The 27610-nt window shown below is 41.4% G+C and overlaps 1 protein-coding gene across 2 annotated transcripts in view; it reads right to left on the minus strand.

Moving 5' to 3' along the window:
- Positions 1–1195: 1195 nt before the first annotated feature.
- Positions 1196–27610, minus strand: part of CTIF (cap binding complex dependent translation initiation factor) — a 478113-nt gene continuing 451698 nt past the window's right edge. For both annotated transcript variants that reach the window (XM_051969645.1, XM_051969644.1), the window contains exons 11-12: positions 11011–11064; positions 1196–5641 (exon numbers count right to left, since the gene is read on the minus strand). In XM_051969645.1, the coding sequence (XP_051825605.1) occupies positions 5426–5641; positions 11011–11064 (270 nt within the window). In that variant the 3' untranslated portion in view covers positions 1196–5425. The remainder of the gene's footprint in view (positions 5642–11010; positions 11065–27610) is intronic.

Consider the following 27610-nt stretch of genomic DNA (forward strand, 5'->3'; position numbering starts at 1 on the left):
CAGCGATGATGAAATGTCAGGGCTGAAACCTTAATTACTCAGACAACGTGTTTCATAGCATACAGCATTTTAGAACTGCCTTGTCTCAGGATCAGCAGTCCTCAGTAGGATTTATCCTTCCCAGGCCCTTCCTTATACAACTGCTTCCCCCTCCTTCCCACCCTACCCTTGCATTTTCTTTTTAAAAATGTATTTAGTTTAACAAATATGATCTATGATTAAATTGTTATAAAATGTTATCTTCTTCAACACAATATATATGTGTGTATGTATATATATATGTGTGTTTATGTATGTATGTATGTATATATATATATATATATATATATATATATATATATATATATATCTCCTTCCCTGGATTCTCTCATGTGCATGATTTCATGGTTGAGTTAGAGCAAGTTGGACCTTCTCCTCCCCACTTACTGCCTCCACCCCCACCCCACTGCAGTGTTCTTGTCTCCTTGCTCCAGGGGCATCTTTGGAGAGGAATGAGAGTGGGGATGCCCCCTGTGACCAGCTCTGTGAAATTATGGGGCAAGCAGTTAAGTCTGAGAGGAAGCCTAGAGGGAGAGGCTCTGACCAAAAGGAAGGTTTCTTCAGAGCTCTGCTGGGGGAGGGTTGCTGCAAAAATAAAGTAAATGTCATCATAGGAAAATAAATGGCCAGGCCTTTTGGGGATGATCAGTCTTTGCAGACTTATCTGCTTGAAGCTGGAGAACCAACCACTTGCCCTTCCAAGAACCTCAATTCATCTCCTTTCTTTTGAATCACAACCTTCTTGAAATGAGCCGCTTCTTGCCTGCATGAAAACATTGCTCTGGGGAAAAACAGACCGAGTGACTGTGAGGAAACACAAACCTGCTGTCTGGAAACCCTTCCCCATTAGCTGAACCAATCTGATTCTGTGCTGGGTAGATTTTCTGCTGCCAGCTTGTCGGCTCTGCCGTCCAAGTCTGGCTCAGCTCTCCATGTATTCTCTCCCTCCCCATGCCCTATGCTCCGCTCATCACCCTGGCATTCACCTCTGGCCCCCAACCCTAGATGGAAACTGGCTACTTTCAGTCTTAAAGCACCTCCCGAGTCTTCAGCAGCGTCTCCCCCGAGGTCCCCACAAACGCCACTAGATGTGTTTGAATGTTTGTGGGAGAGATCCCTCCTTCAGCACACACACACACAAATACACACAGGGTCGTTTTTTTTTTTTTTTGTGGGGTTTTGATTTATTATTATTAATTAAACCCACTGGTACCTGGGGTCCAGCTGAAAAGTGGTACATATTGAGGAAGAGGTCATCCATCGTGTGTCTAAAATTCATGAAGAAGCTTTAACAGGGATCCTTTGAACCCCCAGAGATAAGTCCTTAGGGGATCATGGACATACTTCTGGCAGGTATGGGAGCTCAGGACTCCCTGTGCAAATGCTTACAAGCAGAGGGGAATTTGTCTGTCTTTTGTCCTCTTTTGCATTTCCATTCTCAGTTTCCCCAACACGGGGCATCTTAAATCGGGTAGGTGATTTTCAGTCCCCACTGTTCTGGCTTCCAGCAGAGACAGTTCATAAGAGAAGAGCCGACTAGTTCCTGCTGCCAGATAACAGCTTCTGACCATAGCCTTGGGGATACTTTCCCCACCCTGTGTCATGATCCAGGCCCTGGCTGATGGCCTTGGTATCTGGAGATTTTCCATGGCGTGAACAGTGAGGACATATTTCTAGTCCCTCCCACCCCTTAGAAAAATAAAATAGAATAAAAATAAGAAATAAATACCACCTTGGCCAACAATTACATTTACACAGATAGACAGGACAATGCAAAAACTTGAAGTTTACAAAGCAGCTGACAGCAAGACAAAAGTCGGCAGACTGTATTAACTGGAGAGTAACTCCAGAAGAAGGTGGGTTTCCAGTGTCTCAGGGGTTCTCTCGGGTCTCGTCTAATAAAGGTTAGAAGTCAGTGTGGGCTGTAGTCCAAAGAAATGGACTGAAACTCTTCAGCCTGATGTCTGGTACTACAGCTAGAAGGCAATGCCATATCTCTTGAAGGGAAACTGTATAAAAGCTGACCCTTGCATTGGCTGGCCCACTAGGGAAAAGTGCTTAAATAGAATGACCACTGGCTGGCGTGGCTTAGTTTCATAGCTGTTCTCAGAAAGTTGTGGTCAACTGGGCATGGATTTGAAGCCTTAGAAATAAAAGATTCAGTTTCCCTCTGCTTGGGGTTTCCCTTGAATACATTCAGAGGTCAAACTGGGCCTACCAGAGTTCACCAGTAGAAAGCCAGAAATGGCCCCAAAACTAGAGATTTGGGGGCTCTCTGAGGCTGGGCAGCTTAGACCTGCCCATGTTTTCATCAGATGATTCTCCCTTAGGATGGCTCCCCAGAGTTTAGGCTTATTATTTTAAATCTCTGAAGCACTTTTCACAAGTCTGTAAGAGTAGCAGCAACTAGATAGAGAAAACGGCTTAAATGGTTATTCAGAGTGGCCAGGAAGCGCTTTAAAGCAACAGATTGACCTGTGTAAACCGTATGCCGGAAGCTACCATGACATAATATGTAATTAAAAATATATTTATATGTATATATATTTATATATATGTATAATATTTTACTTCTTCCACATTATCACCACGAGAGGTAAGGAGCTTCACTCACAGGGTTAGTGTGGGAGAACTGGAGGAAGTAAACCTCCCAGTCCTAGTGGGGACCCTTCCAAGAGCCCATGGGGATATACCCCCCTAGCTCCTGCAGAGAACCTTGTCCACAAAAAGGTCTTCTGAGAAAGTCCCCCTATACTTCTCGTCTTGCTTTTACAATGTCCTTCTTCTCTGGGTTTCTCCCCTCCCCATTCTTCCTCTCTGAACTTACAGCTCTTGGATGGTTCATACCTAGCTATTTACCCTGGTTTTCACCAGAGCTTTAGGACCAGATCCACTCTCTTTACACATTATTTGTAGCTTTAGAAGATCTCTTTTGATTACTCTTTTTGGGTGGATCAATGCTTTCTGCCCCTTATTGTTCTCTCCTGGCTGACTCCATTAGGAAACTGTCTGTCTTCTGGCCTTCTCCAAGTATTCTGTCACTGAACAACCAAAGTCAACAGTAATCTCTCTACAACACAGCCTCCGGTTAGGGCTGAGCAAGTCCCCAGGGAGCAGTGGCAAATTTAAAGACTTGGGGAGAGAGAAAGAGAAAAGAATGGGAGATGGGTGAAAAAACAAGAAGAGAAAAAAACAAAGAGAAAAAAGAAATAGAAAGGTGCATATGGAAGGGAGGACAGTTGCCTCATTAGTTCCTGGTACAGTCAGAGAGCTCTGGGGTGAGAGAAGACCTCTATTCTTCTCTCTTCACATATGAGTGGGTAGGCTTGTTTTGGGGAAATGGGCATGCAAAATTATCTGCCAGGGAGTGGGCCTGGGGGAATGTTTGTCCCCTGACTCAGGTGAGTGTGAATTCTCTGGGAAAGTGATTCTGAGATTTGGTCAGAATGAGGCAGGAGGAAACTTTTCTTTACTAATCCTCTCCTTAGCTCCAAATAACAACAAAAAAGGGAAAACCTCCTTTCTCAAGTCTACCAGGCTGGTGACCTGAGCAGCTGGAGAGATGATTTAGTGAATGACAAGCCTTAATAAAGGAGCAAATAAGCTGCTGAAATCTGGTATCATTTCCTGGTCCTTATACAGGTCTCTTGTCCCCAGAAAGTGAGTTGTCGAACAGCCCATTGAAAATGTTTAATTAGAATTGTCCTAGACAGGCTCCTGGCTTCCAAGAAACAGATCCAAGTCCATCTATAAGATTTTTCTATCTGGTCCATTTTACTATTACTCAAAACAATACATACTGAACTTGATGAAGCCAGATAGAAGTATGGGGGGGTAGGACAGGGTTTTTAGGAGAAAAATGGGCTGTGAATACAGGCGATCCCAGCTGAGCCTCAGAAACCTAGAAAGCTGTTCACTAATACTGGTTGCGACACTGGCTCTGGAATATCTCCATCCTGAAATGCCCACTTTCATCCTCTTCCTTATAATACTGTGCTCCAGTGGGCACTTGCTTGGTCTTAAGATACCCTCCTCCTCTGGCCACAGACAAACCCCTGGCCTGGCTTTTCCTTCCATGGAAAGGAAATGGGGTATCATGGTATAGGCCCAATCATTGAGAGGGGCTAGTCAGACCTACACCTCAGGAAATGTCATTCTTCTTGTAACCTGAGGTCCTGAGAACAGACTGTCATATATAGCAGTGGAGATGCTTCCTTAGAGCCATGATGCTCCCCATCCCCAGTTACCAGCCTCTTTTTCTTGTATTTTCCAAAGTTCTTTGAAGCTAGGGCCAAATTAGCTGAGCAGTCCTATGGACTAAGTACTAAGGACTCTGGTACAGAACTTAGAAAGGAGGGATAATCACAGATCAGTGCCCAAAGGACATGGCACAGCACAGGGTTCTTGGGGGAAGCCCCTGCTGGACCAGAAGTATCTGAGTATCTTAAATGACTACTATAGCGATGAGGTCTGCAGACCTGCTCTTCCCTGCTGACCCCAGGGGGTGCTCACAGAGTGTACCCTGGAGATTCTCCTCACAGAGAAAAGAGACTACAAAGCCACTGTCTTTGTTTTTATAAAAACAGCCTCCCAAGAGTGCAAATACAACTGCAAACATCTCTTCTTCTGTTTTTCAGGAATTAAAGGGAAGACAACTAAAGTCAGTCCGGTGGAGGGTGAGGGGCTGGGGAGACCCCCAAGCCCTACCCAAACTAAGCCCTGCTGGACAAAAGTCGCCAATTACAAGCGTCTGGTGTGGACCTTGTGTTCTTTTGTCCTCCCGAGACATCTGCCATGTGTCGCCTCCGCCAGTTGGCTACTGCAAACTGACATAATGGGGAATGGGGGTGGGGTGGGGTGGGAGACAATACCAGATCAGACTCGGACGCCTGCTTTCCACCCTTTGTGGTCTTTTTTGACCCAAATGGTGTCCCAGGGTGAGTGAGCGTCTGTCACGGTCGCGATGGAGTCATAAGAATGAACCCCCTCCAAGAGAGACCCTGCAGGGGATGAGTGTGCACGGAGTGGGAAGGGGTAGGGAAGCTGGGGGACAAGGAATTTAGAAAATAGGTAAGGAGATGGCAGGGGGCCCCTGCTAAAAAGAGACATGCATCCTTTATGGATGTGTATTGCCGCATGCATGGAGCAGGGGGTGGTGGCTCCCATTAGGTACTGGATCCCAAGGGTTCTTCTCCCTTCCCTCTCCGGATTTGCCATCAGGCCTATTTGCCCTGCTTTTCTGCTTTCATTTAAGGTGCGTGGTCTTTCTCCTGCTCGGGCCATCCCCTTCCTCCTGGTCCTGCCCTGTCCTGCTCCATCCTGCTCCCTGCCCTCCTTAGGGCCCCCCCGGCCTGCCTGCCCTCCCAGCCCACCCCACCCTGCCTCCTCAGGCTGTCAGCTTCTGGATGGTTTTGTTGTAGTACTGGGTGATGGTTGGCGTCAGGGGGTTCCAGTTGTTGGCGTGCAGCTCGATGACCTCGAGAAGCAGCGACCGTGTCAGCATCGACTCCGAGGGGCACAGCATCTTGTCCCGGGCGCTGGCCAAGAGCTCTGTCATCATTTCGGGCAGCTGCTCTTCCAGAAGTCGACCTGTGCTCTGCAGCTGGTGACACAGAAGCACAGGAGTCAAAGCTCAGGAGAAAGATTGCATGGGGAGAGGAAGGGAGGAAATGGATGGTGCGAAGAAAGGGGGCAAGGGCAGCTGGATGGCACAGTGGACAGCGCCCTGCAGTCAGGAGCACTTGAGCTCAAAGGCTACCTCAGACACTTAGCCCTCCTAGCTGTGGCCCTGGGCACCTCACTTAAGCCCAATTGCTTTAAAAGGAAAAAAGAAAGAAAGAAGGAAATAGGACACATCAAAGAGTCTGGGCTGGTATTTCAATAGACTTGGGATGAAAAGAGCCATCCATACCCAATATCTGAGTATGGATCACAACATAGTAGTTTCACTTTTGTTGTTGTTTGCTTGCTTTTTCCCTTTTTGGTCTGATTTCTCTTGTGCAGGAAGATAATTGTGAAAATATGTATAGAAGAAGTGCACATGTTTAACATATATTGGATTACTTACTGACTAAGGGAAGGGTGGGGGGAAAGGAGGGAAAAAAAAATTAGAACACAAGGTTCTGCAAAAATTAATGTTGAAAATTATCTATGCATATGCTTTGAAAAGAAATACGTTTTTTAAAAAAAAGAGTCTGGGCTAGAAATAATTGACTTCTGTAGTTTTAAAATTGATCCTCCCAACCTGGGGAAAGGAGACCTCAATGCTATCATGCTGCCCAATGGATCCTTAGAATGGGAGTTCTAAAACAGCATTATTCATTCTAGATGCTAAAATGGGTTTCTGTGACTTATGTATTTTCAAAAAAAAAAAAAAAAAAACCAAACCAAATCAAACCTACCCTCCAAGAGCAAAGATCTGACTTCATTGAGCATGCTCGAGAAAATATGGCCCAGTCTTAGAAACTATTCATTTCCAAAGAGGAGATGTTAAAGAACCTTGGAAGCTATCTACTCCAATCTCCTCATTTTACAAGTGAGGAAACTGAGATAGACTTAGGTAATAATAATACCTACCTGCCAGGACTGTTCTGAGGATCAAATGAGATAATATTGTAAATAGCTATGCAAGCCTTAAAGTCATATTCTAAGTGCTAGCTACCACTAGTAGCTGTTGTGGTCCTAGCCCATTCACTAGCCCAGGATTACCCATGTTGGGGGACACTGCTGGGGAGGAGATTCTATCTGGAGGATAATTCCCCCTGGGGTAAGGGAAAACACCTGGAGCAGAAATTAGCTGGTAGAAAGGCTGTAAGCCGAGGATGCAAAGAACCTCAAAGTTCTCTCCTGCTGACCCCTCCATAAATTCTTATTCCCTGAGTCAAGCTTCAGTAAGCTTAGAAAGGGAGAAATAAGGAGTTTCTTCTGAGGAAGGAAGAAGAACAAGGAGTGAGAGTGTGTGTGATTAAGGTCAGGAGGAGACAGGAAGACCAGCAGGAATGCCTGGCATGGTAGTATGGACTGCTGCCCTGGCAAGGGAGAACTGGCTTGGAGTCCCAGGATAAAGAATAATGAGGCAACTAGAAAAGCTGGAGTGGGGGGGCAAATATATACACATGTGTATGTATACATGTATCTATGCAATGTGTCTGTATGTGCAAGGATGTATGTATGTATACAGATATGTATGTAGAAATGTATAGCATTCATGTAGCTCCTACTATGTGCCAGACTGTGTTAAGCACTTTATAGATATTTATGAGGAAAATAAGACATGACCAGGGTCATGCAGCACTTCCTTTCTCTGGGGCTGGATTTTAATTCAGTTTGTCTTAACTCCAGGCCCTCTCTCTCTGTATTCATTGAGCTTCCATGGGAAGATATCAGAGTTTGCTTTTGATGTCCTCCTCCCTCAGCTAGCTTTTATAGAAAGCAGTTGAAGAATTACAAAGCACTTTACAAATATTATCTCATTTGAAACAACAACCCCTGGGAGACAGGTGCTGTTATTATCCCCATTTTTACAGATAAGGAAATTGAGACAGAAAGTGGTTAAGTGACTTAGATAGGATGACACAGGTAGGAAGTTTGAAACAGGATTCAAACTCAGGTCTTCTTGACTTAATGCTATCCAAGGTGCTACCTAGGAATAAGGCCCTGGCAAGTCACTCAATCTCTCCATGATTCAGGCATTTGTAAGAGAGAAGATGCTCATGTGAATTGCTGGAGGAAATTCTAGAGTGTAGCAAGATATTCTCGGAGCTTGAGAGATTTCTTAATTTCTGGTGCTCATCTTCTGTCTTGTCTTATTCAGGATTAGTTATTTTTTTCTTTTTCCAAATATTCACTCTCTTACTTTCTGTAGTTGCTTCCCCAGCCTCTTCCCAACTAATTCCATTTATCTGTGTCAACCTCAGCCCAGAGAACATCCTTTTTATTATTTTAAAAATTATGTTAAATTCAATTTAATTCATTAATTTATTTGTCATTATTAAATTAACTTAAATTATTTTTTAAAACCAGACATGATTATATTGATATAGCTTAGAGAATTTCCATGAAAGAATCTCTCTCTACCAATGCAGATTAATGATCTCCTCTACAATTCAGTTTTAGATAGTTATCTGGTATACTCACTTTAAGTGGTTAATAGATTGGGTGAATTGTCCAGGGTCACACAGACAGTATGTGTTAACTGTGGGATTTGAACTCAGGGCTTCCCTACTCTGAAGGCAACTTTCCACATAGAAGTCTCCCAAAAAGGAGACTGGCACATGTGAAAAACTGAAGGATTCTACAGATTCTAATATCAACAGCTGGAGTACATCCATCTGTGCAGATGACAATCCCTCTTTGCCTTTGCATGCCTTGTAGCTACAGATGCAAAAAAAAAAAAAAAATCCACCAATCCCTCACCTGGGGCCCAATCTTTTGGTGTTGGTCTTCCCTGCCCTTTGCTGAACCAGCCCTCGGATGACAGTCCTGCTTTTGGTATCAGGCCTTTTCGGCTTGGCAGGGCTGGCACAACCTTCAAAACTAAGGGTTACTTCCTGTGGCAGGGCATTTCTACAGTGGATGTTAAAAGTATACCCACTATCCTAAATGGTGGAAGTCAGTTCTTTCAGAATTGGAAAAACACTGAAAAACAGAAAGCTTTGGAAGAGCATAGGACATAAAGCATAAAGGCATTTGATGTTTTGTTAAAAGTTCTAGGAGCTCTCTATCTCTGAGGGTTTCCAGGACCCATCCCCTGTAACTGCAGAGGGGCTTGTGCACAAAGCATCCTTCTGTAAGCCTGTGCTATTGAAGTCTGTTTGGCTTTTGGGTTGATTGTTATGTGTGTGTGTGGTGGAGTAGGAGTTACATATCTCATATTTGGGCTACTTAGGTAGAGTAGGGCAATCTCCAGACTCTCAGGACATGTAGGTAACATTTGGAACAGGAGGGACTAGGGATGTAAATACCTGAAATAAGAACTAGGCTGGGGAGGTATTCATTCCTGAGGGAAGGGGGAAAGAAATAAGCATTTGTACAGGATCCACTAGGTTAAGTGTTTTACAAATATTGTCTCATGGAATTCTGTAGAAGGGGAATCAGGGAACATTTGACAAGAGCTGAGTTGAGAAAGTTAAAGTAAGGAAGCGCAGCAAGAGGAAACTGGGCACATGGGAAATCATGTACCAGGAGCCTTGGGAAGCCTGTGCCTTAACACAAAGGAGTGACTCTAGAGAGGGGAACAGTCGGCACCATGGCAGGCTGATGATAGGGGAGATCATTTGGAACAGAAAAGGCTTTTTTGGAATCTTTCCAATGGCGCCAGGGTTGATACCAGCTCATTTGCAGAGGATTCTTTGCTTTGTATTCCCAGTGCCCAGCATACTACATGTGCTAATAAATGTTCCAAATGAACTCTGCTCTGAATAGAAGGTGAGCTGCTAGAAAGGGGTTAATAAGGCAAATTAGAGACTACTTCTACCCCTTACCAATATCTTGGATAACAGGTCTGCCCACCCTGGGACAGAAAGAGTTAAAGAGCTGTGAATCCTGTCTGCTGAAATATCTTCCTCCCTGATGGTGTGAAGGGTGATATTACAGGTTATCATCAGAAGACCTATCTGTTTGTTGGGTATACCAGAGTCAGAATTCCTTTTGGTTATAGATTGGATGAGGTAGCCGTTATTAAAATAGTTGTTTGACTTTGGTCAAGTCTTAATACTTAACTCTTCTAGGTCTTAGTTTTGTCTTCTATAAAATGGAGTGTTGTATCACATGACCTATAAAGACCTTTCCAACATTAGCCATCTATGCATCTCTAAGTTTAAATCTGTGGCAGTCTCCATAGGGTCAGAAGCCCCTTTCATTCTTGTAAGGGGTCAGAGAAGCAAAATGTCAGGCTAGTCTATCTCCCATTTTATCTTTGCACAGGTTTTCTCTAGGTGAAATTCTGTCATTTTCTTTTTTTTTTAAAAATATTTTATTTTGTTTTATTTAATAATAACTTTATATTGACAGAATCCATGCCAGGGTAATTTTTTTACAACATTATCCCTTGCACTCGCTTCTGTTCTGATTTTTCTCCTCCCTCCCTTCACCCCCTCCCCTAGATGGCAAGAACAGTCCTATATCTGTTAGATATGTTGCAGTATATCCTAGATACAATATATGTTTGCAGAACTGAACAGTTCTCTTGTTGCACAGGGAGAATTGGATTCAGAAGGTAAAAATAACCCGGGAAGAAAAACAAAGATGCAGATAGTTCACATTCGTTTTCCAGTGTTCTTTCTTTGGGTGTAGCTGCTTCTGTCCATCATTTATCAATTGAAACTCAGTTAGGTCTCTTTGTCAAAGAAGGAAATGCTATCATTTTCAACTGTGACTTTTGTTTTTCTTGGGACTGCTTCCTTCAAATCTTACCTCTCTCAAGAAGACTTTTCAATTGTTAGTTCTCCCTGCCCCCCACCAATGTGTATGTATATTATATGTATCCTATATTCATCTCTCTGTGAATACATTATAACCTTTCAGTAGAGTAGAAGCCCTAGGAAGGCAGTTACTTTTTCACTTTTGTGTTTTCTCATCTGTACAATGAAAAGGATGGATTAAATGACTTCTAATGGCCTTTTTAGCTGTGAATCTGTGATACTATGAGTGAATACATTGTAACCTTCCAGTAGAGTGGAAGCCCTAGGAGGGCAGTCACTTTTTCATTTTTGTGTTTTCTCATCTGTACAATGAAAGGGATGGATTAAATGATTTTTAATGGCCTTTTTAGCTGTGAATCTGTGATACTATGAGACCCGAAGTCTTATGCTGTACCCGATTTTCTTTACAATATTGTGAGGGTACAAATTGTTCTCCTGGTTCTGTTCACTTCATTCTATATCAGTTCATATAAGTCTTTCCAGATTCTCTGAGATCATCCCCTAGAAGGTACTTTGTAAAATATTTTTTGATGGACCAATAGGCACCTACCTCCATTGAACAGCAAAGGACTGCATCTTCCTTCACATCCTGAGATTGCAACAACTGTGGAGGGAGTGAAACAAAAGGTATCAGTCAGCAAAGTCCACTTCCACATCTTCCTGCACCCATATGGTGGGTCCACCCCTGGAAACTCCAAGAGATTTATAATAAACATCCAGTGCCAGGCCCAAAGAATCAATGATCTTAGTTTCTGAGGAAGCCGAGTCTGGGCCCTTTATTTTGTTTTTTGGGCCTTCATCTTTCACTAATTTTTAATTTTCTCTAATCATAGAAACATCAATTGGGCACCAAATGCTAGCTCTCTCTCATTCCTGGGCTTGCTTGGCTCACTGAGTTCAAATATAAGTCATACTTGATTTTATTTTATTTTTACCACCTTCTGCTGTTTATTGCCATAGAAGAATGACTTAGCCTGGCATCAGCTTCCAGCACTTGACTGTAGGATATTCAGAGGTTTCTGGAACAGAATTGCTCTGTACTTCTCTTTTTATATCTGTATATCCTATACCACAGAGCACAACAGTACATTTCCTTGAGTTTATTTCCAAAGGGAAGAGGTTGAATAATGGTTAGACTAGTCTTTGAGTCTGGAAGCCTAGGGCTAATGTTCGCCAATGGGCATCTGTCTCTTGGCAAATAATTTCATCCCTTAAGGCTCCAGGTAACTCCAGGTAAAAGTAGGATGCAGAAGAGCTATCACTTAACTTTGGAAAAAGGAGTACTCTACATTAACAAAAGCATAAATTCAAGAACTTCCACTGCCCAAAAAAAAATTTAAAAAATGTCAATGATATTTTATTTTTCTAATTGTACAGAAGGAATAGTTTCCAATATTAATTTTTGTAAAATTTTGAGTTACACTTTTTTCTCCCTCTCTTCCTTATCTCCCCCATCCACAAGATAGCAAACAATTTGGTATAAGTTATACATGTATAGTCATTTTAGACATATTTCCACATTAATCATGTTGTGAAAGAAAAACCAGAACAAAAGAGAAAAAACATGAGAAAATAAAAGCAAACAACCAAAAAAAGTAAAAATAGTATGTTCCAATTCATATTCAGTCTCCATAGTACTTTCTCTGGATGAGAATGGCATTTGGAAAAACAATTTACAATGGAAAAGAGTTTAGAAGTACTTTTTTTTTTATCATTCATTCATCAAACATTTATTAAGAACGCTAGCTGGAGAGATACAAAATCTAGATAAGGTGTACAGTCAAGGAAGAAGGGGATAACACACAAACAGTATTATATTAAGCATTTATGTTTTGTTGTTCAGTCATGGAGAGTTGGACATGACCTGCTTTGGGATTTTCTTGCCAAAGATAATGGAGTGGTTTGCCATTTTTTTCTCCAGCTCATTTACAAATGAAGAAACAGAGGCAAATAGGGTTAAGTCAATTGCCCAAGAGCCAGTAAGTGTCCAAAGCTGGATTTGAATTTTCTGACTCTAGGTCCAGTGTTCTACACATTGTGACATCTGGCTACTCTAAACATTCATAAGAGAGTTGTAAAATCAAATGTTATGTGAAGTCCAAGAAGGAAAGTCTCCTGCAGGATCAATTAACCATTCAATTTATAAATATTAAAAACTTTATTATTAATTAATTAATATTAAGCTTTAGAACTACAAAAGGGGCAAAAGACAATTCCTGGCCTCAAACAGCTTACAATCTAAAGGGGGTGACAACATGCAAATAAATATATGAGGGGGGATAAACTGGGACAATAGCGAGAAGTCAAGGAGCTACTGAAATAAGGGTGAAGAAATAGGGCCAATTTAAGAGTGGGAGAGGTAGGAGGAGGGGAGGTTGTAGAGGTAAATAATACACCAGAAGAAAATCATTGGAAATGTCTATAAAAACACTGAATGAATAGCACTAAACCTTCTACAAGTCCCTAGCCCTGGTCTACCCAATGATTGTCTCTGATTATAATCCTCATGCTATAGCAATCGACTCTTTTTAGGTTCTACCAGTGAATACTTATCTTCTGCCCCAGAACTATCAGGGCAATTTAGAATTTGCGCAGTTATGTCCTCTGGATCAAGATTAATTTGGTTCATTCTACAATCCCTGATTGAATATTAGTCAATCAGTAAGCTTTCCAACTACATGGTAGATTTTTGCATTTACATCCCTAGCTCCCCTTCCTCTTCTTAAAAGCAACATAAGGAAATTCAAACAAGCATAGAACAACATTCCTATTGTTTCAGAAATATCAGAATACTACAAAACAGGCAAAAACAAAAAGTTTGTGAAAGACAATGTCATTCATTCTGTAACTTTTAGCCCAGAGATTTGATAAGTTTATGAAAAGAGTTAGCATAGCATGCTAGAAAGATTGTTGGACCTCGAGTCAAGAAGAGTTGGTGACAGGGGATCGACACTTAGGCTTTTCTGGGCTTCAGTCTTCTCAACAAATAAATGGAAGGTATGAACTTGATGACCTCTAAGGTTCTTTTTAGATCTAGAACTATGATTCTTGCTTTGGACTTTTTCCAAATCTACTACATTCTTAAGGTCCAAGGGACAAAGTGACAGAAGGGGTGGGCACAGTAGTTTATGACAGGATTGCAGATTTAGAGTTGAAAGGGACCTTCAGAACCATCAAATCCAAACCTCTCATTTTGACAGGTGAGAAAACTGAGGCAAACAGATTAAATGAATTGTCCAAGGTGACACAGCTAATAAGTGTCTGAGGACTCATTTGAACTCACATCTTTTTAACTCCAGACCCATGTTTTACTTTGTATAACCTATTAAAAATGTGCTCTACCAAATTAAAAAAAAAATACTTTTACTTAATCCTGTTACCCTCAACTATTCTCTCTGTTCTGTCTGTTTCTGTCCCTCTGTCTCTCTCTTTCACTCTCTCCCCATCTTTCTCTCTCCTTTCTACTATCTTTCTTTCTCCTTGCTTTCTCTTCTCTGCCTCTGTGTGCCAATGTCTCTTCTTTCTCTCCCTCTGTTTCTATCTCTCTCTCCCTGTTTCTCTTCACTTTCTGTCTCTTTCTCTCTGTCTCCAATGTCTCTTCTCTCTCTCCCTATTCCTCCTCTCTCTCTGCTTGTCTCTTTCTATCTCTTTCTCTCTCTTCCTCTGCTCCTCTCTGTGTGTCTTCTTTTTCTGTCTCTCTCTCTTTCCTCTGTGTATCTCCTATTTTTTTCTTCTCTTTGTTTTTCTCTTCTCTCTGTCTCTGCCTCTCTCCTTTATCTGTCTCTCTCTCTTCCCTCTCTCTACCCCCTCTCCTTTTTCTCTGTCTCTCTGTGTTTCTTTCATCTTCTCCTAGAGCTCTGACCACTCCTTAGTCTTCTTTGTGAAATTATTGTTCTATTTCTGCATATGGGGGGGAGAGGGAGGGAACTCCAGGATTCTATCTGGAGCCTTCTTTTGTCATTTCTCTTCACTGCCAGTGATGGCACTGGTTCCAATGGGTTCCATTACCATCGCTAAGTAGAAGTCTCCTAAACCCAGCCCTCAGTTTTTTCTTGAGCTCCAACCCCACATCTCCAAATGCCTGCTGTACCTCTTCACTAAGAAGCCCACAGACATCTCAAACTCAGCTTGCTCAAAACAGAATGTACCTTACACACTCATTCCTAACTCATTATTTCAGTCACTCAAGTTTGAAACCTAAAGTCATTCCTGGTGCTTTCTGCTCTTTTACTCCCACGTGTCCAATCAGCTGCCAACTCTTGTCTATTTTACCTCCACAACAGAGATATAAGCTGTCCTCCTCTCTCTGCTCCCACCAGCACCCTGATATGGACCCTCATTACCTTTTGCTGAGACAATTACAATAGCTTTCTAATTGGTTTCCTTGCTTCCAGCCCCTTTACTTTCCCATCAGTCCTCCACACAGCTGCCAAAGTGACAGTCATTCTTTTAAAGCACAGTTGATATGATTGGGTCACTACCCTGCTCAGCATTTTCCTATTACCACCTGAGTAAGATACAAATTCTTTCATATGGCATTTAAATTCTGATTTTTATGCTTAATACCTCTGTGACCATTGGCAAATCTCTTAGTCTCTGTGGATCTCAGTTTCTTCACCTGTCAAATGAAAGAAGGTTGAACTAGATGGTCTCTGAGGTGCTTTCCAGGTCTAAATGTATCATCCTAGCTTTCTAGGCTGATTTCATATCATTCTGCCTCACAAATTTCCAGTCAAACTGGCTTAGGTATGTTCCCAATATAGACCCATTTCTTTTCATGAGTCCTCATGCCATGGATATTCGTCCTCACCTCTTGGAAATTCTAATTCTTTTAAAGGATCAGCTTCAGTGCTACATATTACCAGAAGTCTTTTCTGATATTTTCAGCTGTTACTGCTCTCTGCTTCTGAATTTGCTTCATATTCTTTTAATTAATTTTATTTTAAAATTAACCTTACTTCTTTTTAATTGATTGATATGTGTGCATGCCATTTTCCCTTGATAGAATGTAAGCTCTTTCAGGACAGGGATTGCTTCTTGTTTGTTTTTCTGCCTCTAGCACCCAGCTCAGTGTTTGGAATACAGTAATAACTTAAATGTCTGTTAATTTGAACTGAATCCTAATCCCTAGTTTTTTTCAATGACTATTTTCTACATCACACCTTTCCTGACCAATTGTTCATTATTTCCCCTCCTCCTTCCCCCATTACTTTTTCTATATATCAAATGGAACAACAGATTTGGATCCCTACTCCACCCCCCCCCCCCAAAGAAACAAACTTTGAATTAATTTTCCTGTTTACCTCTTTTCCCTCCTTCAAACTAGATTTTGTAAACTCCTTGAGGGAATTTTTTGAGGTCTGTTTTTATTTTGTCTTTTTATTCCCAACAATTAGCACAGTGCTTGACCCATAGTAGGTGCTTAAAAATGTTTGATGAATTGAGCATGAAAGAAACCCAGTGATTTATCTGATGGGACTGTGGTCCTAAGGAGGAGTTCTGTGATTTCATAGCAAGAATTCCCTGTTTTAAGTGACAGCTATGATTAGCTATAATCACAGGAGGAGGAGGGAGGTTGCTTAACACAAGACCTCAAACCTCTGACCCCCCACATAGGGCTCAGACTCCTTGAAAAGTATTACATACTCTTGGCCTCTTTGTTCAGACACATGTAATTAGACTAACAAGTCTTTCTGAAGAGAAACAAAGATGTAGATAGTGATACATGAGCCCAGGAATGAACATCAGAAGACTGGCTTCAAATCCTGCCTTAGCCACTTACTACCTGGGGGACCTAAAGCAAGAATCTTTGAACTTCGATTTCTAAATCTGCAAAAAGGAATGGTTTGAGCTTTTACAGTTCCTTCCAGGTCTTAATCCCTCTTGTGATCTTGAATCACTGGCAGAACGGCGTGGGCTTCCTTTCCTACTCTAGAAACCTAAATATGAGAGCGATGCAAACTTAGAACAAACCTGAAATCTAATTTTAATAACTTTAGCTTATAAAAATGACAGAGTTTATGGTGAAATCATAGGCTGTGAACAACTGGCTTAATGAGGATCCCAAGAGGAGATTAAATGAGCTCAAAACATTTTCAGATTTGTGACCAGGTATGTGAATATATGCAAGTCACAGATGCCCTAGTCTCTCCTTGATCCCATCTACACAACAGGTTTTCCATACCAACACTCTTGTCCCCTTAGAGAACACTTTATGTATTTTTCAAAGCACTTTCACAGCAATTATCTCATTTGACCTAAAACAGGCAGGCTGAAAATGAAAGGCCACTGACCACACATCACTGCAAATATTTTCCTTCCCCCAATCCACCATGACACTATATTAGCACAGTCTATGGCACAGTGGAAAGAGCCATATTTAACAGTGCCTTCTTTCTGCACATCCTGAGGTCCTACTAGGAAGCAGCCAATGGCACATATCCTACAAGGCTCTTCAGTGTCCCCTTGCACAAAGCATCTCCTTCTCTTGATCATTCATTGAAAGTGTCTGAAAAAGGTTAGTTAAACCTGGCATATTTTCTGATAGGAACTCTTGTCAAAAGCCTGTAGAAGATTCTCAAGGAAACTAGTTTGGGTCTTTTTTGTTTCATTGAGAAAATTTTTTTCCTTTCACTATCAAACCACAAAAAAGTAAAACTAGTAACAGATGAACTGTGATAGCTGGGGACTTAAGATAAGTTCCTCCTTCTAACTCTGACACTGGCTGGGAATTTCTGAATGGAGATTATAGAACCTTAACTTTGAAGAAACCTCTCATTTCACAGAGGTAGAACCCAGGAGTGGTATGGGGATCTAACTTGTTGAAGAATCCCACAAATCAGAGTTGGAAGAGGCTTAGAGAGCCATCTGTTCCAAGGATTCTTAATTTAGAGCCCATGATTGTAAAAGAAATATATTGATCACTGTATTTCAATATAACTTGTTTTCTTTGTAATCTTATTTATTTTAAATTTAAAACATTTATTTTCAGATAGATCTCACCAGATTGCTAGAGTGGTTTTATGACACAAAGGTTTTCCTGGCTCAAATCTCCATGTTTTGCAGATGAAGAATTGTCCCCCTTAGGTATGCCCCTTCACCAGGGGCAGGGCCAGATCAGAATCTTGTCTTTTTTCTACTATTTAATGATATTAGGTGCTTACTTCCTTGTCCAGGGCTGGCCATTGACAAAACTGTATAGTAGATATAGTTTTTGCTATCCTGTGAGCCTTTTAACACTCTCACCCAAGTGCTAAATGCCCTCTTGTCCTCTCCTAAATTCTCAGGCTGTTTTACTACAGAATCCCACCTGGGCCTGGATCCCTTGGACCTGTTCTTTGCTAAACTTTTCTTTTTCTTCTCTCTTCCCTTGCTTGCCTAACCCCTTCTCCTCCACTGCCATAGCCTGTTATTTATGCCAAGTCCCATTTCTTCAGGGTTCTGTTCCCTTCTTTAGCGGATCAATAAACCCTGAGACTATGATAAGGGGAACCTCTTTTCCACTGATATACTTTCCTGGGGACTTTCTAGTAAGAAATATTTAATAAAAATGAGTAATTCAAAAGACAGGTGACTAATATAGGCTGGCAGAAGAAATATTTTTTCCCCACACTACGCAAACAGCTACCTAGTCCTTATGGTGTGACAGCTCCCATCCTTTTCCATTGTCCTCTGAGATCCTATTGGATTATGGCATTGTGCCCTAGGGTTAGGACGAATAAGTTGACTGTAAAGTCCCAGAGGAATAGAAAGGGGTTTTTGTAAGCCACCAATGACCTGCAATGGCAATGACAACCAAGTGAAATGTGTTTCTTGGATGGGAATCCAAAGCAATTCTACTAGGCTTAAAATGTTTGCTCGGAAGCTTGTGCATTCCAGTCCTATTGTCTGTCCTAGAGGCTAGTTGTGGGCACGCCTATCACATCCTCCCTTGGGGATGAGAACCAGGGGCCAAGACACTCCAAACTTAGGGCTCCTGGAGGCTGGAAAGCAACTGGGGAAAAACCTGCCTCAAGAGTAGGCTGAGATGCAAGGGAATCCCTCTTTCTTTCTATGGTTGGATGGCCAAGAACAAAAATCCAAAGTGATTATGTTTTGTCCCCATGACAGTCACAAGGCAATATTTGTCCCAAAGCTCATCTGTCTGCAGGATTGGAGAAATGAGGCCCATTTAGGCCCACTTCATTTTATGGGGCAGACTGTGAGGTTATCTCATGGAATAGTTTAAGTTCCACAGCTTGGGTGGAAGCTACTAAGGTGAGGGCTGGCTTAGGAGATGGACAGCTTCACCTTATTTTAACCATCTCATCTCTTTCTCCCTCAGTTTGTGCACACACACACACATACACACACACACACACACACACAGAGAGAGAGAGAGAGAGAGAGAGAGAGAGAGAGAAAATGTTTATTTATATGTCTGGATGCATGTATTGTTGGCTCTTATTTACTACTATATCATTTCTAGTACTCAATATCTGGCTTATAGAAGCTACTTTGTAGGAAGTTTATTTATTCTCAGCTTAATGTTCAGCCCTCAGAAAGAGGAATCTGATGTCTTTTAATGTAACTTATTCCATTTCTGAATCACTCAAATTTCTCTCAACATTGAGCTGAAATGGTTATTAAATAAACTTACATGCTAGCCTTAATATTATAACATATTTGGCATGAAAAATTTAAGAAGTCTAATATTGCTAATACAGTTCCTGTAAAATCTATATTTCTCCATAACCTAGACCCTCTGAGACCTTGGAACAGAAAAGAGCCATCTTCCCTCTCCTAAGCATACCCTTCCCTAATTCAAAACAACCACAAAAGTAAACTGCCCCTCCAAATTCCACAGAATCAGAATCACAGAATGTCAAGGACTTTTGAAGGTCAACTCCTTATCTTATATTTGAAGAAACTGAGGCACAAGGGGAGGGAAGTGATTTGTCCAAATTTATACAGGATTAAATGGACTCCCCCTCCCCCCAATGGTCCCTTGGATTGAAGAAGCAGATCCTAAACATTGAACACAGCTGAGAAGCATCAGAGATACCTGAAGCCTCACAATTGGTCAAGTTGTTTTACAGGAGGAAAGGAGAGTTCTGGCTGTCTGATAACATATATGGAAGGCTATTCCTCCCCCTCCCCCGCCCCATCATGTCAAAAAGTATGGGAGAAGCAACAATAATAAGATAAGGAAGAATAATATAAGAGAAAGGAAGAAAAGTGGAGGGGATCAAAAAGAGTTAAGAGCAAAATACACTCTAATAGAGATTTCAAATGAGCAAACATTTATTAACTCCTTGCTATATACTATATACAAGGCCCTACACTAGGAATATAAAGACCTGGATTTCCAAGAGAATACAATCTCATATAAAGGGAAAGACATATCTATTAATAAATTGAATGTAAAGAATATGATCAAGCCTTATGGGAGAGATCAAGATTCAGGAATGGAAGGATGATTTTTAACTAGAGGGACTTGAGAAGACTGCTGTAACTGGGCCCTCAAAAGGAAAACTTATAATATATGATATAGCAGGGGAGTCTGTATTAAGCATGGGGATATCATAAGCAAAGACAAGGAATCTAGAGTCCATGACAAGAGGAAGCAGAGAATGATTGGGGAATAGCCCAGCTTGGCAGGAATGTAATGTCTAAAGAGGAAACAGTATAATCACAGGGTCACAGATCTAGAACTGGAAGGGATCTTGGAGACTCCCTCTCCTTGGACATTAGGTAACTAGAGAGATTAAGCTAAATGTGAATGTCACAAGCTCACCAAACACTAGAATCAGGTCTGAAACTCAAGTTCCTTGATTCCCTCTATGTGAAAGAGGCTAGAAAAATAAGTTAGGGAGCCTTTAATAAGTTAAACAGATGATGCTTTATTCAACAGGTAATGGGGAGCTGTGGAATGCTTTAAAAGAGAAGACAAAGCTGCTATTTTTTTCAGTTGTATCTGACTCTTCAAGACTCCATTTGGAGTTTTCTTGGCAAAGATACTAGAATGGTTTGTTGTTGTTTCCTTCTCCAGCTCATTTTACAGATGAGGAAACTGAGGTAAACAGGGTTAAGTGACTTGCCCAGAGTCATACAACTAGTGAGTGTCTCAGGCCATATTTGAACTCAGGAGATAAGTCACCTTGATTCCAGGTGCTGCACTTCTTCACATCTTCTTGGATAGGGGAGACAATATGCAATCAAATAGACATAAAGCAAGCTACCTATAGAATGGTCAATAATCAAGAGGGAAAGCACTAGAATTAAGAGGGGTTAAGGAAAGTTCAGGACAGCTAAATGGAGAATCCCAGGCCTGAGATCAGAAAAACCTAAGTTCACATGAGCTTTGTGACCCGTGACAAATTACTTAATCCTGCTTGCCTCAGTTTCCTCATCTGTAAAATGAGTTGGCAAAGGAAATGGCAAACTACTCCTGTATCTCTGCCAAGAAAATCCCAGAGTCCATTGAACACCACCACCAACAACAAAAAGGAAGGCTTCCTGTGCAAGTAATTCTTATATTTTTGCCTACCATCCACCACCATATTTGTGTATCACAGAGTTGTCCCCATAGGATGCCCCAATAACTGATGCTGATAATGGTGGCTAGAAAAAAGGAAAAATGGTGTTCAGGCTCATTGGGTTCCATTAAAGAGGGACTATTAGAACATACAGGAGTACTTCTAAAAGCATTTCAGTCCAAAATGATTAAAATAATGAAGTTACAGCATTTAAAGAGAGGATTTATTAAACACAAAGTGTGACTATGGACACTCAGAGTGGTAACGAGATTAGGCTTTCTGGTATAATAGATAACATCTTTTCCATACCTATATAAAGAGAAGCCATACCAAGATTCCTCATATTGCCAAAGGGCCATGAGCAGCCTCTGAGTGAGAAGACAGGACTTCTAACTCCAGCTCTAACACTGTCTTGCTGTCTTGCTTTATGACCCTGGGCAGTTCTCTGGGTTTCAGTTTCCTCATTTATAAAATTAATATAATAAAGCTTATCCTTCTTCCCTCCCAGAACTATTGGGAGGACCGAATGAGATCATGGCTGAGATACATGGCTGTACTTTTCAAAGTACAAAGTATGACACCAATGCAACATGTTATTATTGTTATTAAATATATCTCTACAAAGATATATCTTTATAATTAAATGTGTCACGTCAGTGGGCCACACTTTGCAAGTACCATCTCATTTATCCTCATACCATCCTTTTGGGGATAGAGAAAGGACAGAGGTGTTATTATCACTATTGGAGAAGGAGCTGAAGAAATTGTAGCACATTGAGATTAGGTGATATGCAGGTGATATGCCTCAGGTCACACAGCCTAACAGGATAAAATTAACATACAGAACACAGGCTTTTTAATTCAGCACAACACATTGCTTTCATTTAGTTAAGCAATATTCTTCAGTCTTGAATCTAGTCAGCAGTTTGTCTATGGTGGGATTTTTCCAGAAATAAATATAAGCACGGCTTATAGAAATTATGCATAGCCCTAGGAAGCAAATTAACTACCCTAGGGGATTGTGCTTATATCTAAAGTTTTGTCATCACGGGAACAGTAGCTTGGGTAAGCATAAGTCCACTAGTTAGGCTTTCTTCATGTAAGGTTAGCTGAGAGTAACAGAGATAAAATTTGCTTATGCTTTTTCTATAAATTTTTGTTTTTAACTTTTACTTGAATAGGAATAGAAGTATCCTTCTACTTTCTGTGAACATTTTATTTTCCCTTAATTAGCACGTACTCCTCATATACAAGCAAACACACCAGTTACAGGAAGGGTTAAAAGCAAAGCAAACCTCTAAAGACAAATTCAAACTCTTTCTCACTAGATAACTGCCATAAGCTCTAGTTTATAGAAACATTAGGTTCTACCGTCTTCTTATATCTTTCTCTTTTACCTACTGGCTATCTCAGGTTATTTTCATAGCTCCATATGTCTTTCTTTAACTGTCACTAGACCTTTCTTATTATCTTTTTATCACTTACTCCCTACTCCCCAGGAGAGACTTTTAATTTCTTCCAGTTTAGACCATTCTTACTCCTAGTCTGAAGTCACAGATCTTATTTCACTTCTAATGTGTATCCAGTGTGTATATTTTGCAACTTGGCCCAACTTCCTTTTTTTTTTTTTTTTTTTTTAAGGGGGCGGAAAATTTTTTTTCCTTTTTATCATTTTAATACCATTAAACTCTACAGAAGAAGTTTTAGACAAATTTATGTAATGAATTTGTTACACTAGGACAAAAGCTATTAGAGTTAAAGACATATCTTTAGACTGTCTTTGTGTAGGAATCATAGAATCTAGTAAATCTATAGGATGAAGAACTATCCTCTTTTCTTGTCAGCTTTTGAGAACTGTGATTTTACCACATACTGAATCTTCCAGTCAATCAGCTTCCAAAAGATTTTAAGGAGCCAGGACACCATCACACATAGATTTTCTTTTCCCCATGTGTGCCTGGCACATACATAGTAAAATAAATGCTTGCCTTGGCAATGCTTGCCTTCTCCATGGGTAGAGCTGGTAGTCAGCAGGTTGAACCAATTGTGATCTTCTTTAAAGTTAGTCAACAAACATTACTGAGTTTTGTGCCACATCCTGGAACACAGCAGCTGTTACAATGTTTGCTTCTCAGATCCCACCTCCCTCACTAAACTTTTTGGGATTGATCAGATGAAAGCTGATGATTTCCATGGCCTTGCTTAGGTCATGAATGTCCCTAGTCTTCCAACTTCTTGCACCAATCTCCTCCCTAATTATGTAGTTATCTCTAATTCCCAGCTCCCCTAAATTATACTTATGTTAAACATGGATTAAATTTACTGTCTACCTTTGTCCTGGTGAATGCTTTTTTTTTCTGCTGTCTGTACATCATTTATGTGTTTATGCACATCTGTGGAAATAGTTTTCCATTTTAATCTCCTTGGGAACAGGGATGGTCTATACACAGGGCTTCACACAGTGACATAAGCAATTGTGTACTTAATGAAGTCTTTTGGGCAATGATGAGAATTTAAAAACAATTTCTTGTTGGATCTCCATTTCAGAACAAAATACAAGTCTATGAGCCACCTAAGTGAGATACTATCACTTACTTGGCAGCACCAAAATCTTAATGATGGAGAAAGAATTCAGGAGGAAAGAATTCAAGAATTCAATAAGCATCTCAAATGCTGAGCCTGCAAACCCAAGGTAGGCTGATAAAATGGATAAAAAAATGGATTCACAATCAGGGGTCCTGGGTTTTTCCATTAACTTGCTATAGGACCCTGGCAAAGTCACATCTTCTTTTGTGAATCATTTTCCTCACTTGTTAAATGAGGATATTGGAAGAGATGATGTTTAAAGCCCCTTCTGTCTCTAATATTCTAAATTTTAGACTAGAAACTTTGGGATGAGCTAATGTTTTCCTCCATTAAGGGATACAGAGACAAAAAATGAATTCCCATCTCAGTTCAGAACATATCTGGGCAAGAGAATCAGGATGTCACTTTTTGGATCTTCTCATGCTTACTAAATTCCATGAAAATGAAACTAAAGAGATATCTGAGCTGGTAAGGAACAAGCTGCAGGTCAGTGTGGCCTGTCTGAAATGCAATGAATTAGGACATCTGGGTTTGGAATAAGAAGACCCTGAGCAGAATACTGCCTTTGTCCCTTATGACTAACTATAAATCCTCAGCAAGTGATTTCTTGTTTCTAGGCCTCAGATTCCTGTGAAATGAGGTGGCTGGATTATGTGAGTTCTGGAATTATAAAGAAGCTAAGGTGGTACAGTAAAAAACCTGCTGGGCTTGGGTGTCAGGAGGATCTGAATTCAAATTCAACCTTAGATATAATTAGTGCTCTATGATCCTAAGTCACTTGACCTCCACTTGCCTCAGTTTCCTCATCTGTAAATCAGGGATTTACAGTGCCTCCCTCCCAGGGTTTCTGTGAAGATCAAAAAAGACCATTTCTAAGGTCTCAGTACACAGTAGGTGCCATAGAAATTCATCTTCTTTCCTTCCATCCCCTCCTATTAGGTGTTACTTGAAGGTATCTCATGGCTATTCATGATTATGATTAATGATAATAATTTATGTTTCTGTAGTACTTTAAGGTTTTGTAAAGAATTTTTTCATATCAACCTTAGTAGTTTTTATGCAAATGTTATGTCATTTTACAGTTGGGGAAACTGAGGCTTAGAAGGGTAAAATGATTTGCCTAGATAACAGGAGTCAAAAGATCAAGTTTAACAATTTCAATGAATCCATTAAGCATTTATAAAGCACCCCGCTAGTATCTGAGAATACAAATATATACTTTTCTTCTCCAAGAGCTTTTGTGGCCCCAAGCCATCCATCATGGACCTCATTGTGGATAAGACACAGCCAGGTGTTGAGGAGAGTGATAGAATTGGAATTAGGAAGAACCGGGTAAACAGCAGCAGTTTGGCCTTTAGCAAATCCCTTGGATTCTCAGTTCCCTCAGCTGTAAAATGGGATAACAGTGATATCTATTTCAAAGTATTGTTTAAGGATTAAAGGAGATAATAGCAAACCTTGATGGTGCTATGTAAAGAAAAGCCAGGACGAGGGACCGAAGGTATTATTCCCGAGCTCTGCTGGTGCTGGTCCTAATAGGGAGAAGGCTTCAAAGGCTAAAGGGAAGAGAACCTCAACTTGAAATTTAGGGTACTCTTCCTAGGCCGGGGAGGGGTGGGGGGAAGAAAGTAACCCATTGGCTGACCGTAACCAGCCTCCATTATTTTTCCCCTTATAAATGGAGATAACAACACCTGACCTCCTTAATTTACGGGAGTATTATGAGGATCAAATGAGATAATAGATTGTAAGGCTTGGAAACGTGTAATGTGCAGTATCTGGGGAAGGGATTGCCGTTAAGGGGATCACACCACCTGTCCCTCTGGCGTGGTTCACGGGAGGGGCCGAGACCCGTAGATACTCCAGGCTCCTAAGCGGAATCCTGCAGAGAAACTGTTATTATTGTAACTTCGGAGAAAGCCTCCTTCGCTGGAGTGCACAGAGAGGCCCCTACGGGACGGCCGCCAGAAGAAAAATACGTGTAAACGCAGTTAATTTGTAAGGCTGCTCCCCCGGAGACTGCCAGCCTCGACTTCCCTCCTGGGCATTTGCCGTGATCAATTACTTGGCCATCCCCTCTCCCAGCTCTCCTTCCCGGGGGACGGTTCAGTTGCCCCCGTCCAGGGGGGAGGACTGCGGGCTGGCTCCGGGCCAGCGCCTGTCTGGGCCGGGCTACCCGATCCAACTAAGCCGGCCTTTCCCGGGGGCCGAACACTCCCGGAGCTGGCGGCCGGGCACCCGGGAGCCACTCATCTGCCAGTAACCCCCGGCCCCCCTCTCCCGCCCGCCCACCCAAGGCCCGGACTTGAACCTGCCAGAAGCGGGGGTGTGATAAGAGTCACAGCTCAGGGAGCGAGCTGCCTGCACCGGCATTTTCCGCCCTCTAAAGCAAACAATCAAACAGGAAATTAATCGAGAAACCCACATCCATGCAAGGTTCAGGTTGTGATTTTCACAGCCCCGGAGCCAGGAAATTCAAAGTTTTGGTCCCCATAGCAACCTGACCGTAACATCATTGACTAGAGGCTGGAAGGGGACTTGGAGAGGTCAACAAGACCAATCCCCAGCATCCAAGATAGGTTGCACCACCCTCCAACCCCGAGGCTGGGGGGAGGGATCTGGTTTGCTTCAGACATACGAAGGGGGTGGGGCAGGGTGGGGATGGGGAAAGACCTGGACGACCTCTCTTTACCTGACTTTCTCATCTGTGAAATAGGGATAAATAAGAGACTTAGGTGGCAAAGGGGATAGAGTGCAGTATCTGGAGTCAGGAAGACCGAGTTCGAATCCCACCTCAGAGATTATTTGTAAGTCACCTGACCACAGTTTGCCTGGCTTTCCCTATCCGCTAAATGGGGATAATAATAGCACCTTTCTCCCAGGGTTATTGTGAGGAGAAAATGTGATATTTGGCAAACATTTCAGCACATATAAATATGAGTTAATATTAACATCATCCTTATCCTGTCTATGACCTGACAGGGTTATTGTAAGACGACAAGAAGAAAATGAATGTAAAAGTGCTTTGTCAATGGAAAAACCACATAAAAATAGGAGGAATGATTATTAAGCCATCACTTAAAATGTTAACTTGGGCCCTCATTTAGCACGCCACTCTAATAAATAAAAGTGCAAAAAGTCCTGGGCAAATCCACTGTCCACATTCTGTGCATCTTCAAGGCCGATGCCAATTTTTGATAATCCTAATGAATTCTCCAATTCCTGTTGCATCTTTGGGAGCTCTATCACATTTGGTTACATGTCAGCAGCTATGTCTCTCCAACTAGACTTACAGACTTCTTGTCTAACCAATCACAGCAAAGAGCTCTTGCACACCGGAGGTGTCCAACTCCTAATAATAACAGCAGCCAACATTTATTGTGGTCCAGACCCAGGGTTTCATTGGTCTAGAACAATGATAATGATATCAAACTCCAATAAAAAATGGAGCCATTAAAACTGTATATAGTAAGGCTGGGGAATTTGAATTAGAAAACCACATAGGAAGATTATCTGTGTCCTATTGTAGTTTTACTTATTTGGTTAAATATTTCCCAATTACATTTTCATCTGATTCTGAGAATCAGAGTCAACCTCCTCCCTTCCCTCTCCCCTTACAGATTTCATCTCTAACTTAAAGAGTCTTAAAAAAGTTGCCTCTGGGTAGCTAAATGAATCACTCATGGTCACACAGCAAATATTCATCAGAGCAGGCCTTGCACCCAGTCTTACTGACTCCATGGAGGCCCAAGCTTCTTCTTGACATTTATTTAGTGCTCTCCATTTACAATCTCATTTGATCTTTACAACACACTTATTATAGACACATTTGTTGACTGACTGTAGATGAATAATCATATAGAAAGCAAAGCATTACAAGAAGAGTGTGTAAGAGAGTGTGTGTGTGTGTGTGTGTGTGTGTGTGTGTGTGTGTGTGTGGAAGCTGAGGAGTCCCTTAGCCTGGCAGGAAAGGAGATAAGAGGGAGTTGGAGCCTTACCCAAGAAGGAAACAAACCGGATCCTTCCCTACAAGTCACCGTCCTTCCA

Source organism: Antechinus flavipes, chromosome 1, assembly GCF_016432865.1.
Source record: "Antechinus flavipes isolate AdamAnt ecotype Samford, QLD, Australia chromosome 1, AdamAnt_v2, whole genome shotgun sequence".
NCBI classification, from domain to species: domain Eukaryota; kingdom Metazoa; phylum Chordata; class Mammalia; order Dasyuromorphia; family Dasyuridae; genus Antechinus; species Antechinus flavipes.